Genomic DNA, 15660 nt, shown 5'->3' on the forward strand with positions numbered 1-15660 from the left:
TGGTTGCAATGTGGAGACTCAGATTTTCCACTGTGGTTGAGGAGAAAGCATACCCCACTCTTACTTACATGTAAGCCTTGTAGTTGTTGCCGATCTTCTGGACCCGGATGTCATACTTGGAGTCAATGAAAGGCTCTGCAGTGGCATAGGTCTGGGTAAGAGCCACCACACTGGCAATGTCCTGGAAGTCGTAGTGGTTTTCCACTTTGACCTAATGTTGGAGCAAGGCAGAAAGGGGGAAAGGGAGACACACACATACGCACACTGAGAAGTCACAAGGGCCCTGAGCCTCCAAACCCACGAATATGTATCTGATCCAGACACTAATCTGGGTGCCACATCTTCCCAGGAGGCCCCTTTTCCCTAGCTTCCCTTCCCAGAACTCAGGGGCCACACTTGCTGCAAAGGACCCAGAGGACCAAGCAGGTGGCTTGCATTCTGCTTACTGAAAGAGGTCTGGTTGGGTGACACTCATGGCTTTAGAGGTGGCAAATCATCTTCTCTTTGGAAAGAATTCATCAGTGACAGAGGGAGAAGAGCAGTTCACAAATGGGCGCTCTGAAAACTGCCCTTCTTGGTTCAACCCTGAAGCATAGCAGGCCTCTCTGCCTCACCTTGCCCATGCCTGAGTGAGCGTGGCCAATCTTCACCACCACAGGGAACGTGGGCAGTGTCAGCTGAAATCAGAAAAGAAAGGAATAAACTGTCAGAGTGTGCCCATTTCTCTGTGGAATCCTACAAATATTTTTCTTGGGAATGCCCTTGGGAGGGTTCTTTAAAGAAAGAACTAGTCCAATCTACTTGCTTTACTGATTAAAAAACTGAGACCCATGGAATGACAGTGACTTTCCAGGGTCACACAGCATATTACTGGCAGTGCTACAGGAACCCTGTTCTCTTATTTGGTATACCCTACATCTTTAAAATGCATCCTTTGAAGGAAATAATGTTGACCCTGATGAAAAGTCAGACTCCTATGGGAACTAAGATTTGAACAGATATTGGGGGTATCTGGCCTGATGATTTCAGAATTCCTGGTTGAGGCCAGTCAAGGCCGGAAAACAGAACGTCAAAGGGCTTTAGAAATCACATAGTTCAACTCTACTTTATGGAGAAAAAACTGATGCCCAGAGAGGCAAAAGTCACAAAGCTATAGTGACAGTCAGAATTGGAATCCAGCCTTCCACTATCCAGTCCAGCACCACGTGGAAACATCCCACAGCAATAATCCCATGGAGATTTGGGATTTGGAGGCTTGGAACACTATGCTCAAACAGCAGACAAGGCTCTGGTCACAGTCACCCCCAAGTCCCCTGCTTCTTTGTTTTCTCTTTTTCTTTTCTTTTCTTTTTTTTTTTTTGAGATGGAGTCTCACTCTGTCGCCCAGACTGGAGTGCAGTGGCACAATCTCAGCTCACTGCAACCTCCGCCTCCTAGGTTCAAGCCATTCTCTTGCCTCAGCCTCCTGAGTACCTGGGACTACAGGTGTAGGCCACCATGCCCGGCTAATTTTTGTATTTTTAGTAGAGATGGAGTTTCACCATGTTGGCCAGGGTGATCTCCAACTCCTGATCTCAGGTGATCAACCCGCCTTGGCCTCCCAAAGCACTGGGATTACAGGTGTGAGCCACTGTGCCCAGTCTGCTTCCTTGTTTTCTAAGCTATCCCACCTTCTAGAACATGACATAGTCTCCAGTGAGAAGGGACATGCAATAAAAATCAGTGTAGCCTAGGGCCTCAAGAGGGCTTTGAGGTCCAAGGTTTGCCCTAAGTGATGGGACACCTTGTGTTCTGTACCCACACCAAGAGCGCCGTCTCCAGCTATCTGGAGAGTCTGAGGCTCTGGGAGTGAGAAACGGTTTCTAAAGCACTGGCTGCTTCTTTGACATCTCTCCCCACCCCCCAGGCAACAGAGCCAAGACACACACACCCCAACTTTCTCTGTCCTGTTCTATTACTGTTTGCTGTTGCTTTGGAGCCTCATAAATAGGGCATTGAAAGCACTTCCTGCAGCTGAAAGAAGCCCTGAGTAGCTCGTCTCATTCCCAGCGTGCAGCTCAGCAAGGGGTCCGTCCTTCTCTGTCACTGTCTCTTTTGCCTGTTGTAATTCTGTCTGCCTCTCTGGGACTCTGCCTGTCTCACTCCTTCTGTCTGTGCCTCTCCTCACTCTTGTTCTTTCTGCCTGAATCACAGGCCTCAGTCTTTCTGTCCTCATGCATTTGTCTTTGTGGCTCTTTCCGTTTTTCTGCCCTTGACACCATCCCCTCTCCCAGTGCTTTCCCTTTACTTCCAGACCGCTTCATGACTTAGGCAGGGAAACAGAGGCCAGGGCCTCTTTCCTGGCTTCCCTCTGCATCTTACTGAGTATGCAGGTCGGAAGAGCCTCGGGTCCTGCCGCCGCGGGTGGCCTAGAGCCAAAGGAAGGCGGAGCCCATCGGGGCGGGATTGGCCCTTAGGGCCACCTCATAAAGCCTGGGGCGAGGGGCACGACGGCCTTGGGAAGGAGCCCTGTTGGGGCTGTTCGGTCTGACAGACCTCACAGGCTCAGTCGGGCTCTGCAGTGTCATGCCTGGGAGCCCCCGGCCCGCGCCGAGCTGGGCGCTGTTGCTGCGGCTGCTGGCCTTGCTGCGGCCCCCGGGGCTGGGCGAGGCATGCAGCTGCGCCCCGGCGCACCCTCAACAGCACATCTGCCACTCGGCACTTGGTGAGTCCGAGGTCCGCGAGGTCCACAGCAGGGGGTGGTTGTGGGGGATTAGTATCTGGCCAGCAGTAGACCAGGAGTCCAGAGGAAAAGGGAGGAGCTCAAATTCCGACCGGTTGCCTCTTGCTGAGGCTGATGGGTCGGGAAGGACCAGGCGCCATAGCAACCTTGCAAGCGCAGAACCTGACTGATTCATAAGGAAATGAAGATTGCGTCAGGGACTTCCATAGCGACGTCCCTCACTCTGGCCATACTGCAATTATGGAGTGTCACTGAACAAGGTGTCACCGGAGCTATCTGATGATTATTCTGAACTACTGGACTGGGGACAGAAAGGGGAGGGCAGAGGGCTTGCATTATAACTACCCGTGTCTGTCCAGGCCTATAACTGAGGTTGCCACCAAGCCCCTACCACAACACACACATTCTGTCCTTTCTTTTCCCTCTGCCTGGAATGCCCTCCCTCACACCCTTAAATTCCTGGCAGACTCCTACTCATCCTTCAAGGTCTAACTTAGGTCTCTCCCCTTCTCTGCAGGCTCCCTGGCTCCTTGGTGCTGCCTCAGCATCTAACCGTCTTAGCGCTCCTACTATGCTGTGCTATTGTTCTTTACAAGTATGCCCTGCACTAGATCAAGAGCTCTGCAGGATGGGGACCCTGTCTTAATCACATCTATGGGCCTAGTGCCTAGTGCAAGGCCAGGCACAGAGGAAGAACGTCATCAACAGTTTTTGGTTATTAATGCTCAAATGGCAAGAGATGCAATACCTCAGTGCAGGGTCAGAACATTTATGAATTCAATAAACATTTACTAATGTCAACTGTAGGCAGGCTGAGAGGCCTTGACCACAGCAATAAACTTCACACCAACTGCCCTGAAGGGGCTCCTCCTCCCTTCTGTACTCTGACTCCTACTCTGTGCCCCACTGCACAAACGGCTATGGAGAACTAGAGTTCTCCAGACTAACTGGTTCGAAAAGGCAGAAAGAGCTTAGCGGTTATAGAACCTAATAAGCCTGAGGGGTTTGGAACTTCCAGGGACTGCAGAGGAGGTGTTTCCAGGTCCCCCTTCTCACACATCACGTTGCTCACAACCCGGTCACACCAAAACCAATAATTGCCCTATAGACTTCTTCAGGGACCCTGGATCATCCAGACCTCAGCTGTATTGCCCCCATCAGCTGCTAAAGGTTCCCTCTTTTCTCTTCCTATGCAGTGATTCGGGCCAAAATCTCCAGTGAGAAGGTAGTTCCTGCCAGTGCAGACCCTGCTGACACTGAAAAAATGCTCCGGTATGAAATCAAACAGATAAAGGTACATGGGGGCAGGCTGGGATGTATAGCCCCTAAGGCTGATGGAGGAAGTGGGGTCTGTGTTCTGGGAGGGCTGGTAACTTTCAGGTGGCCTGGCTCAGTGATCCTTGGGTCTAGATGCTGAAGTGGAACTGGATGAGATTTGGAGGCAAAGCCCATAGAATCCCAGGGATATTGCAGGGGAGGGCCTCCGCGTCCATCTGGTCCCACAGCTGCTGGTGTATGGTGCCACTACATGTACCTACTGGAATAAACCAAGGTTTAGGTGTTTTTTTGTTTGTTTTTTTAAGAGAGAAAATAACCCAGTAGGGACATCTGAGGACACAAAATCCTGAACTGGACTTCTGCTTAAATATTTAGGCTGAGAAATGAGAAATTTTTGCCTGTTAATATATGCAGTACACTCACTGACTCAATATTGCTTTTTTTTTTTTTTTTTGGTAATTGCCTGTCAGATGTTCAAAGGGTTTGAGAAAGTCAAGGATGTTCAGTATATCTATACACCTTTTGACTCTTCCCTCTGTGGTGTGAAACTAGAAGCCAACAGCCAGAAGCAGTACCTCTTGACTGGTAAGTTAAAGACCAGCAACTGGCCTTAATATAATAGATTCTGCCCTGGGGAAGGTAGTGAGAAAGGAGCCAGGGTCTTCCTTGGGCAGCAGGCTGAGCCAGGTGGCATTTTCTTGGGCATAAAACAGAGCTGTGTTAGTGACAGACAACCTCTGAGTTGGGAGGAGCCTTGTAACCTCCCTTTAAATGTAAGAGTTCTCATTACAGTGATCCTGGCTACTGTTTCACTATTTTAAGGACAGGTTGCTCACCCAGTATAGGGCAGCTGCTTCCATTTTCAAATAGTTTAAATTAGTATCAGATTTTTGGCAAAGTCAAAATCTCCTCTCTAAAACTGCTCCTTGCAGGTCAACTCTGCCTTTTCCACAGGACCTAATAGGAGCTTGAGTCTAACATAGTTCTGTCTCTGTGAACTTGGGCCCAGGCAGGATTCCTCCATACTGAATTGGTTTGGATAGAACAGTTAAAGAATCACACAAGTATATGACTCCATAAATGAATGCAACATTAAATTATTTTGGAGTTCAGGGAACAGAACTGTTTGGTAGCTGTGAACTATCAGGGAAGCTTCATTGTGTAAGTGGGATCTAAACTGGCCCGAAAACACAAAACAGTATTTAGAAAGAAAGCAAGGGAAAGAAAAAGCACAGCTGTGGGGGAGGGAATAGGTGAAGGGATTCCACTATCTATCCACACATTCAGCAATGAATGACCACTTAGTCACTGCCATGCCTTGGCCAGGAGAGTGGAGATTCAGTAACAAGGCACAGTCCTCAAAAGAGTTCACTGTCCAGACATGGCTCTTGATGAGTCATAGGCACTGGAGGCTACAATGATAAGGGCTTCCCAGCTCTGAAGATGTGAAATTGTGCAGAACTGAGGAGCTCCTGGATGGGACAGGCAGAGGCAGGACACACTACTGAGCCCTGCAGTTCCCAGGTCTGGCAGACCAGGCCCTTTCAAACTCTGTTATCCCACCTCCTTCCTAAGCACCTACCCTCTGTGTGTCTAGCCTGCTGCCAGGCATGGAGGTAAATCAGGGGAAATGAGGAAACATGTTCTCTGCCTTTGGGGAGGTCAAGTCTAACTGAGGGTGGGGATAAATGACAAAAAACTAGTCTACGGAAAAGTTATCAATGGCACCCACGTCCTACAGGAGAAGGCACAAGCTCCTCTGCCTGGTGTTGAAAGCTCTTTGTGACCAGAACACTGCTGCCCCCTCTAGCTTTGTCTTCTGTCATTTGTCAATGTCAGTTCCCAGCCCCTCACTTTCCCAAGAGCTGAACTCAGCTACCTGCAGTTGCAGAAGGTATGCTGCCAGGCTGTGTCCCCCTGCCTCTGCACAGGATAGATGCAATGACAGGAAGCCCTTCCCCCAACCTGTCTGGCAGGTGAACTCCCATTCATCCCTTCAAGGCCCAATGCAAGCACAGTCTCCTCTGATACACCTTCCTTGTCCCACACCCCTTCCATAGATGGAAATAATTGTATGTTCCTTTGTTCTTATACTGTACTTTGTATAGAACTGCACGATAGTGTAATTTCCCCTGCTTATCTATCAACCCTACTCAATTTGTAAGCTCCTTGGGAGCAGAGATCCTGTCATTTTTATATCTGTATTTCTGGTACTAGATCACAGTAGTCACTCAGTGAGTAAATGACTGAATGACTAAGATTCTAAAAGAGGTATGGGCTAGGTGGTCAGAGATGGCTTTAAGGTGGCACTGAAAGGGTCTTTGAAAGGTGAAAAGGAATTTCATAGGTAAAAAGGGGGAAATGTCCTATGGGGCAGGGGAAAGACTCACTAACCTAGAGCAGGAGACTGGCCTGTGCAGATACTGGGAAGGACTGGAAAGGGGGAAGGGGCCTATTATTTACTGAATATCTTCTGTGGGACCACAACTTATAGACATTCTCTCATTTAATCTGACAACTTTATAATTTTCATTTTCCAGCTGAGAGGTTATACAACTTCCTTAAGATCATTCAGTTAGTAAATGACAGAAAAGAAAGAGGGGGGGTCCTACACAGACTCTGACTTTAAAGACCACATTCTTCTCTCTGTACCATGCTAAACGAAAAGGCCTTCACCAGATCCCACAACTCTGTCTCATACAAATATAATTTGTTTATCTTTTTGCTAGAAATATTATAGTAGTTTTATTTTTTGGTCCCTTTATTGAGTCCCATGCCACCACTGCCACCAAAAAGTCACTGGGGAGGCTGCAATTCTGGGCTCTTCAAGAACCTGGGCCCCTGGAGCTCCAGGAGAAGAATCCTCATGCTTGACTCTCCTCCATCTCCCCTTGAAGGTCAGGTCCTCAGTGATGGAAAAGTCTTCATCCATCTGTGCAACTACATCGAGCCCTGGGAGGACCTGTCCTTGGTGCAGAGGGAAAGTCTGAATCATCACTACCATCTGAACTGTGGCTGCCAAGTAAGGGAATGTCCATTTCCTAAGTCTTTAGGGATGGGGGAAGGGTTCTGAGCCTTCATTCATGCATGAATTTATTCACTTACTAGACTATACTTGAGATCTGCCATGGATCAGGCACTGTATGAAGTTGGGGATGAGAAAGCAATATAGTCTATAGGCCCTGATCTCAAAGTACTTACACTTTGGCTGGGAAGGTGGCCATCATGGGAAGCAGAACGAGATAACTGTAATACAGCCACCCTTTAAAGACAGTCTATTCTTTGCCAGCCACTATAATAGTAAATTTACTGTAAATGTTTAATTTAGTCTCCAAAACATATTTATGAAGAATTAAGATTTCCATTTTAAGGTGAAGAAATGAAAGCTCTGGGAAGTGAAGTGACTTGCTCAAGGTCAGTGGTAGAGTAAGGACCCTCAGAGCTGTCTGATTCCAGAGATGCCACTAAGTGGCAATATTGAATACGGGGAACCTTGGGGAAGGAGAATCCAGGGGAAGATTGGGGACTAGGAAAGGCTTGATAAGACAGGGGCATTTGAGATGGGCTGGAAGGGTATGTAGGAACCTGAAAGGTAGCAGTGGAAAAAGGAGGACACCATACTCACTTTAATGTTGTGTGGTCATGACTCTAGATCACCACCTGCTATACAGTACCCTGTATCATCTCGGCCCCTAATGAGTGCCTCTGGACAGACTGGCTGTTGGAACGAAAGCTCTATGGTTACCAGGCTCAGCATTATGTCTGTATGAAGCATGTTGATGGCACCTGCAGCTGGTACCGGGGCCACCTGCCTCTCAGGAAGGAGTTTGTTGACATCATCCAGCCCTAGTAGGGACCAGTGACCATCACATCCCTTCAAGAGTCCTGAAGATCAAGCCGGTTCTCCTCCCCTGCAGAGCTTTGGCCATTACCACTTGACTTCTTGCTGCCAGCTAATAAGAAGTGCCAAGTGGATGGTCTGGCCACTGTCAGGGCAGGGAAGGGGCCATGACTTTTCTGCCCTGCCCTCAGCCTGTCGCCCCTGCCTCACAAACCCCATTAGTCTAGCCTTGTAGCTGTTACTGCAAGTGTTTCTTTGGGCTTAGTTTGTTTTCTAAAGCCAGGATTATTCTCTTTCCTCCCCAGGAAAACGTGTTTTCCTTTGTCTTAATCGATCTGGTAGGGGAGAAATGGCGAATGTCATACATATGAGATGGTATATCCTTGTGATGTACAATACCAGAAGGTGGGTTGACAGCATCATAAACAGACTGACTGGCGGGAATGAAAACAACAACATACTGTGACTGTGTATCCTCTACTTCCCCTGTCTCAACTCATCCTAATCCTCTGATACACTTTCATCTGTTTGGGGGAGTCATTTGGGGGACACGGAATCACTCAACGTGAGAGTTAGAATGGCCTAACCTGCCTCCCAACGCTGTTATCCCCTCTACACCATTTCTGGCAGAGGGTCCCGCCTGGTTAGCACCTCTTTGAATAAGAATGCACTTATTGTCTCAGAATAGGTACTTCCTCTCCAGGTTAACTCTCCTTAACGCCCTCAACTGATGTTCAGAAGGCTTCTCTTCTGTCTCTTTTTGAATTACTAACATCTTCATTCCTATTTCAGAACCTTTTAAAAGCCACAAAGCCTTTTACTTATAGAGTTGAAATCCCCCTTTGTTGGCTTCTTACACCACAGAGAGGTGGTCCTCTCTTGAGGGCAAATTTCAGGATAGAGCACCAGAGAGAAATAGCACAAAGGCCCTTGAGGGGAAAGGACGGTAGGTAGGGAATATACCTGGCAATTGAGGCAATTTTTTTCCAGCGGCCAGCCCTGCTAGATTTTACAGCAGGAAAAAGCCAGTTTTCATCCCCAGAGAGCCCCCGTACCCTTCAGCTGAGTACTCTCACCATTGTGTCTTGGGCTCCCTGAGATTTCCCAACCAAAGGACCCTTAGGGCTCCTCAGCCTCTGCAAGGCTTCCTGGCTTGCCCTGAAAGGAAAAGTCCTGATATTGGCCTCTAGGATTTATTAAGGACAAGAGCTTAAAGTTTCAGAGCTTCTCCCTGGGGAAGCTCTGGCAAAGATGACAGAGATGGTTCTTTTCAAGACCCAAGGTTGTTTTTTGATATGTGGTCTGCTGCCAAGCAGGGTCATAGACAATGTGTCAGAAGAAGGCTCTTGATTTGCAGAAATCGTGTAAACGGAGACCCCTTTTGGCCAAGGAAGTGGGGAGGCGGGGACAAACATAATCTCTGTTCCACTTGGAATGCTTTGCAGGGAGTCTCCATTGGTGGGTTAAGCAAGATCACCAACTGATCACACCAGCCTGGAGCAGAGGGTGTGGGGACAGGGAAGAAGGGATTTTGAGCTCCAGGTCCCTGCACAGGAGAAACATTGGCAATAGCCTCCTTACCAACCAACCGTCCCATCTCTCTGCTCCTTCTGACTTACTAGGATGGCAGAAGGCACAACATTAACCCAGCCTTATCACAGTTTGGAAGCGCCAGGGGAATGGGAGAGTCAGGGGATTAATAATAGTAGGAGCAATGCCCTATATCTAGTAGAGTGCTTCACACTCTCCCAGAGGCTATTACTTAATGACTCTCTTAAATTGTGTATGTACCCTATTAGAGTATCCTGTGCAAGGATAATTATGCCCACTTGACCGTCTTTTTGGAAACTGCACACAGTGAGGAAATGTAGCTTGTTCAACAACAAGTGGCACAGTCAGGGCTGGGACTCAAAAGCAGTGAGATCTGATTGTTGATCCAGAAGTCTGTTATTCTCTCAGTTTGATTAAACTGCCCTTACTCCTGTTCTTCCCTATTCTATCTCCAGAATTTGACAAGAGGCTATCAGCTAAAATCTAGCTATTCCAGCCACACAAGTTCTGTAGTTCAACCCAGTGGAGTCTTTGGGGTTGAGACGCTGAGGCCCTTGTCAGAGCCCCACAGTCACCAGGTGGCTAAGTGCAAAATGAAAACAGCAGAAAGACTAATATCCCCACTGAGCCACTTACCATCTCTTTGTGGTTGGGGTAGTATGTCTGCTCAATGAGAGGGAACTTTTCTCCTCCCAGTGTCTTGTAGATGGCGACCAGCTGGGCAAACTGCAAAGGAAAGCAAATGTTACGCTTATCTTAGATAACTTCTGAAACAGGCAAAACATCAACTCATCAAATATTTATTGAACCTTTGCTCTGTGGAGGACTTTATGCTAAGCATTGTGAGGATATAAAAGAAGTGTACAATTCCTATTCCCAAGGATATGATATGCATTAGTTGGGGAAGGGAAAATGAGTGAGCTAAAATTCAATTACCTTTCTCAATTGTAATGGTGTTTCAAATCAAATTGATGAACTATTTTATCATCTTCATTTTACATATGGGACCCAGAGAGGTTACAAAACTTTCCTAAAGTCACAGAACTGCAAGGTGAAGTTGGAAGTAAAACTTGGGTCTCTAACTTTCCACATCTGCATCCCCGAGTGATGGCAAGGCATGAAGCTGGATAGGTAACATGGGCCAACTCTTGGAAGTTCAAATGTCAGGCAAAAGAATGATGGATTTTTCCGGTAAGCAGTATGGAGCTACCAAGAGTTTCAGCAGGAGGCGTCATAAAATGAAGTTCTTCAGGAAGATTAGAATGGTCATGGTATGTGGGATACACAGGCCCAGTCTTTCTGGGACTTACTACCCAACCAGGGACTGAACTTACTGGACCCTCTGCCTACGTATGAGAAACTGGAATAGCTCCATGGGGAAGGGGCAAAGTACACATATTTACAGTGTCAGGGTTGAAAGGTTTTCTTAGTGCACAGCTGGGCTCCCCCACCCTGCTCCATTTTATAAATGAAGAAGCTGAGGCCCAGAGAGGTCACTTGCCCAAGGTCGCACAGTAGTTAAGCCAGGTTCATAGCAAGGCCCCTTCATTTCCAATCCATAACTCTCCTTATTCCTGCAAGTAGCTGCCTTTCAGGCTCTGCAGAAACTATGCCCTTTCCACAGGAAACACAGGACTTTCCTGCTCAATCCCGTCACATACACACCTATACTCCCATCCCCAGTGCATCAGCAGCAGAGGAAACACATCTCTCTAGGGCTACTGGATTAGTTCACACTCAGTCACTGGTGTCTGGAGTGGCTAGAAGGGAAAGCTGTTAGATGAAATCTACTTATCAGAGAAAGGAAGACTAGAACATTTTTCAAAAGCTCAGGTCCTGTTCTCTGCAAGCGATGCTGGCACATAAGCCAGGAAGGGAAGAGGAGGTTGGGGCAGTAAAAGCTTGGAACTGGGTTGTTAGAAAACTGAAATCTTCTGATTCTTGTTCTGTTAACTTCCTAGGTGTCCTTGGCCAAACGAGTTTTCCTCTCTGGATTTCATTTTCTTCATATATAAAATGAGAGGGTTAAATTTTATCAGTTCCTCAAACTTTATACCATAAATAATATCTTTTTATTATATTTCCCCCAAACTCTGCTATCAAACTGCAGTTTAAGTGATCATCTGTTGTGGTCCTTTTGTGGGTATAGATATAATTTTGTTATTTTTGAAATGCTGGAAAACACTGGAATTCCTGAGTCCCTCCCTTTAGTGACAAACAATTGGTGACTCTAGAGCTCTAGAGCCTCCTCCAGGACTGAAAGGATGATTCATGGACCCTCAAGCCCCTAAGATATCACTGTCAAAAGGGACTTTATAGAGTCTCTAGACCAGCCCTCTCATTTGACAAATTGAGATTGAGGCTGGAGAGCAAAGGAAAGTGCAGGCTCCTGGATTACATCCTGGAGTCAGGGCTGCACCGCAAGAGCACTCAGGTCTCTTTTCCTTGCTGGGTGCATTCACCATTGTACCCTGCTGTCCTCGCTGTCTTTGGTCCTTCAATTTGCTTTAACTGTCAAGAATGAACCCTCAGACTTTTCCTGCCTTCTCTGATTCTCCCCACCTGCTCATCTGACCTTTATGTCCTACCTGCCCATCTGGGCCTGGACTCCTGCTCTGCCTCTGGTCACCTGCCTGGGCTCCCACGGCTCTCCAACATCCCTGGGGAGCTAATGCCAGCTCTGCCAAATGACCTCTGTCCTGCTGCAGCCCACGCTCTGGCATGGCACCAAGGCATGTGGGGCCCTACCTTTCCAGCATGTGGGAGAGTTACACAGACACCACACGGATGCCAGGACAGCCTGTGGCAGACTCCCAGAGCCCTGCAACAGCCAACACAATAATGACAGCCAGTTCCCAGGCTCTCGTTGGGTCTCAGGGAGCTCACCCCACTCTCCTCTCCAGCAGTCCCTGTCTGCTCAAGGTAGTGAGCTTGGCATCTAACCCATACCTCCCTGGAAACTTAGATTAAATCACAGCCATATAGTCACCAATTAAACAAATGTAACATCTGATAAGGGCTGTTTACACATAGAGAAAAGAATGAATTTGGGAGCTGGGGGTGCTGTTGGCAATTAATAGGAAGATATGTCCATTATAACCACTCATCGAATGAATCAAGAAAGATTTCTTGGAAAAAATGGGATTCCAGATCCATTTGAGTAATATGTCCCCATGCCTATCACTCCTGGAAATTAAATGATTTAATTTAACTCTGGTACACTTGTCTCCAAAAACCCAGAAAAACTGACAGAATTTCAGATAGATTGGCAGCAATAAAGGGTGGTGCCATTCTTGATTTGTCTGGAATGCTGCTTTCACTGACAGGTCCACTTCTGCTCCCCAAATCCCAGTGGCCTGCCCTGACCAACTTCAGAGACAGCAATGTGCTCAGAGACAGAGTCGTGCAAGGTAGAGCCTTTTCCAACCCAACCAAAGTATCTCCTCACGTCAATAGCAGTCACAGTAAAGATATTGAGAAACACAACCCAAAGTCATCAACTGAGAGGGACCTTCCCCTCACAATCACCAAATTTGTCCACTCCCATGAACAAGCAGAGAACAATATGTAAAATTTCATTCATGTGGCAGCTGCTTAGTGAAACTGAAGGGAGAACTTGGGGTCTGGCCAGGGTGCCCTGCTGTTCTCATGCAGTGCCCAAGGCAATGTGCTCAGATTGTGAATGGGTGAGAGTATGACCCCTCACCAGATCCCAGATCCCGAGAGGAGCAAAGCCCTAGCCACAGGCTCTCCCCATTCTTCCTGCCCTGGCCTCTGGCACAGTTTAGGAAAAGAAAACAGGGAACAAATTATTATTTTTTCTTTTTTATTTTTCAGACTGAGTCTCGCTCTGTTGCCCAGGCTGGAGTGCAGTGGCACGATCTTGGCTCATTGCAAGCTCCGCCTCCAGTGTTGGTGCCATTCTCCTGCTTCAGCCTCCCGAGTAGCTGGGACTACCGGCGCCCGCCACCACGCCCGGCTAATTTTTTTGTATTTTTAGTAGAGACGGGGTTTTGTCGTGTTATCCAGGATGGTCTCGATCTCCTGACCTCGTGATCCACCTGCCTTCGCCTCCTAAAGTGCTGGGATTACAGGCATGAGCCACCACGCCCGGCCACAAATTTCTTTAAGAGAACCCATATACTAGGAGCCCCTAACAACCAGGCTATCAAAGTGGTGGCAGCTGCCACTACTATTCCCAGTTTGGAGATGAAGAAACTGGGGCACAGGTTCAGTCAGAGGGTTGATAAGTAGTGAAATCACCCAGAAAAAGCTGCTAATACCAGGATCACCCTGTGTGGCTAGGAGTCCACTTCTGACAAGTGCCGGGGGTGCATGTGGGTTAGGACATGTGTGCAGTAGGAAAGACGTGTGACTGAGGAGAAAAGGGAGGTCCACAAAAAAGACACTTGGTGAAGGTCTCACATATGCTCTTCTGTGATTAGCAATATACTAAAATCGCACACTCTATTAGCGTGTTTCTGCAGAATCTAGGATTCCAGATGCCTCAGGCCATGCAGAGGGAAAGGTTGAACAAGTGGAGCTTGGGAACCCAACCCCCTCCTTAACCGTGGCAGCTCCCAGCCCTCCTGACTCCTTGTCCATTGATCTTTCTCTTACACTCCAAGCTCTCCCTGGCTTCCAAAGGAGAAAGAAAGCTGTTAGTTCTGGGGTGGAAAAAAAGATTAAGAGCAGAGGTGACAGATGTGTTTGGTTAACACACACACACACACACACGCACCCTTCAGCTCTCTGAGTGGTGTAAAGGCATGGAGTTCAGAAACTTCACAATTAGCCATAAGTGCCAGGAACCTTGGCAATCCAGGGTGTGTGACAGCTGAAATTCCACTTTTACAAAACAAGAAAGGCTTACTGCATCTTGAGGTCCAGAAGTCCCTCCTCGGGGCCTGGAAGATGCAGGGCCTGGATCCTGCCCTTTTACCTGGGGGAAGAGGGCCTCACTTGCCACCCATGGCTTGCCACCAAAGTTATAAATGGATTCCAGTGAGTTGATGCTGGGGAGGCCTGCATACTGCAAGCCAATGAGGATGTGATTAGGGGCAGGTGTTACCTTCTGAGAGGGTCAGCCTGGAGTAGCAGAGCCAGCAGAGGAGCTGGGTCCCCTCAGTGGTCGGAGGGGAAGCCAGAGTGCCCCCAAAGCCATCATAAGTCACTCTCCCTCCTAGCCCCACTTTTTCTATCTGCCTAAAAGTTTCCACTGCCTTCCTAGATTTCCAAGTTGGCCAAGAAAGAGAAAACCAGATCAGTTTCTTCCTTATATAGGAGCCTCAATCAATGGGAGAGGCAGTGGGATGTAGAGAAATCCTGGCACTATAACTTTGGCAAGTTACTTAATCCTTTTTGGGTCTTGTTTCCCTGTAAAAAGTTATAATAATGATAATAATATCTTCCTTGTAAGGTGAGGATTAAATGAAATTAATGTAGAAAAATCTCAGAAACTGGCATCCTATAGTAAGTTTTCTACACCTTACTTTCTTTCTTTAATTTTCATATCTCTATCATGAAAGGTTAAGGTCAGAGTTAGGGTTAGGCTTTGATGATCTCCAAGGACACTTCTAGTTCATAAGTATTTGATTCACATGCATGTGGATAAATTTCATTTTCAGGTTGCTTAACCACTTGGTAGGACTCTGTCACTACCTCTGAGTTGGACTATTCCCTTGGTTGTCACTGGGCTCAGGCCATTCTAAAAGTTTGATCATTCTAGGAGGCAAGAAACAGACATTTTTATCATTGCAACCTATGGCCAAGGGCAGAGCCTACAGACCTATAAAGGCTTCTTCATGGTATCTTTGTACGACTTTGTTGTGAGGCCAAAGGTCCACTCTGCAGCAAAGGTGCCCAGACTGTGACAGGTGATGCTGTGCTATTGCGATGACCGGCCCTCCCCCATGTCCCAGGGGAAGCTCCTCTCACATCCTCTTAGCTGGAGCCTACTGCATCTTAAGGACCCTTCTAGGGGCCTGGGAGATGTAGGGACCCTCCTGGGGCTGTGGCCTACTGCATTTTGAGTCCCTCCTAGGGACCTGGGAGATGTAAGGCCTGGATCCTACCCTTTTACTTGGGGGAAGGGGGCCTCACTCACCACCCATGGCTTGTCACAGAAGTTGTATATGGATTCCAGTGAGTTGATGCTGGGGAGGCCTGCATACTGCATGCCAATGATCAGGTGGCGGAAGTCCTCATTCTCCGCCATGCCAAATGCATGCTGCCGGATGAGCACGAAGTCTGGCCGGAAGGACCTGGC

At 47.7% G+C, this 15660-nt stretch overlaps 2 protein-coding genes across 3 annotated transcripts in view; one reads left to right on the forward strand and one right to left on the reverse strand.

Annotated features, from left to right (window-relative positions):
• Positions 1-15660, reverse strand: part of SYN2 (synapsin II) — a 192235-nt gene that overhangs the window by 28818 nt on the left and 147757 nt on the right. For both annotated transcript variants that reach the window (XM_007985255.3, XM_007985254.3), the window contains 4 exons: positions 15499-15655; positions 10029-10118; positions 615-677; positions 69-211 (listed from right to left, as the gene is read on the reverse strand). In XM_007985255.3, the coding sequence (XP_007983446.1) occupies positions 69-211; positions 615-677; positions 10029-10118; positions 15499-15655 (453 nt within the window). The remainder of the gene's footprint in view (positions 1-68; positions 212-614; positions 678-10028; positions 10119-15498; positions 15656-15660) is intronic.
• Positions 2290-11961, forward strand: TIMP4 (TIMP metallopeptidase inhibitor 4). The gene is made up of 5 exons (XM_007985253.3): positions 2290-2704; positions 3919-4016; positions 4471-4585; positions 6898-7022; positions 7653-11961. The coding sequence occupies exons 1-5, from the start codon at positions 2566-2568 to the stop codon at positions 7848-7850; spliced, it is 675 nt and encodes a 224-aa protein (XP_007983444.1). The 5' UTR covers positions 2290-2565; the 3' UTR covers positions 7851-11961.

Source organism: Chlorocebus sabaeus, chromosome 22 (assembly GCF_047675955.1).
Source record: "Chlorocebus sabaeus isolate Y175 chromosome 22, mChlSab1.0.hap1, whole genome shotgun sequence".
Lineage (NCBI taxonomy): Eukaryota > Metazoa > Chordata > Mammalia > Primates > Cercopithecidae > Chlorocebus > Chlorocebus sabaeus.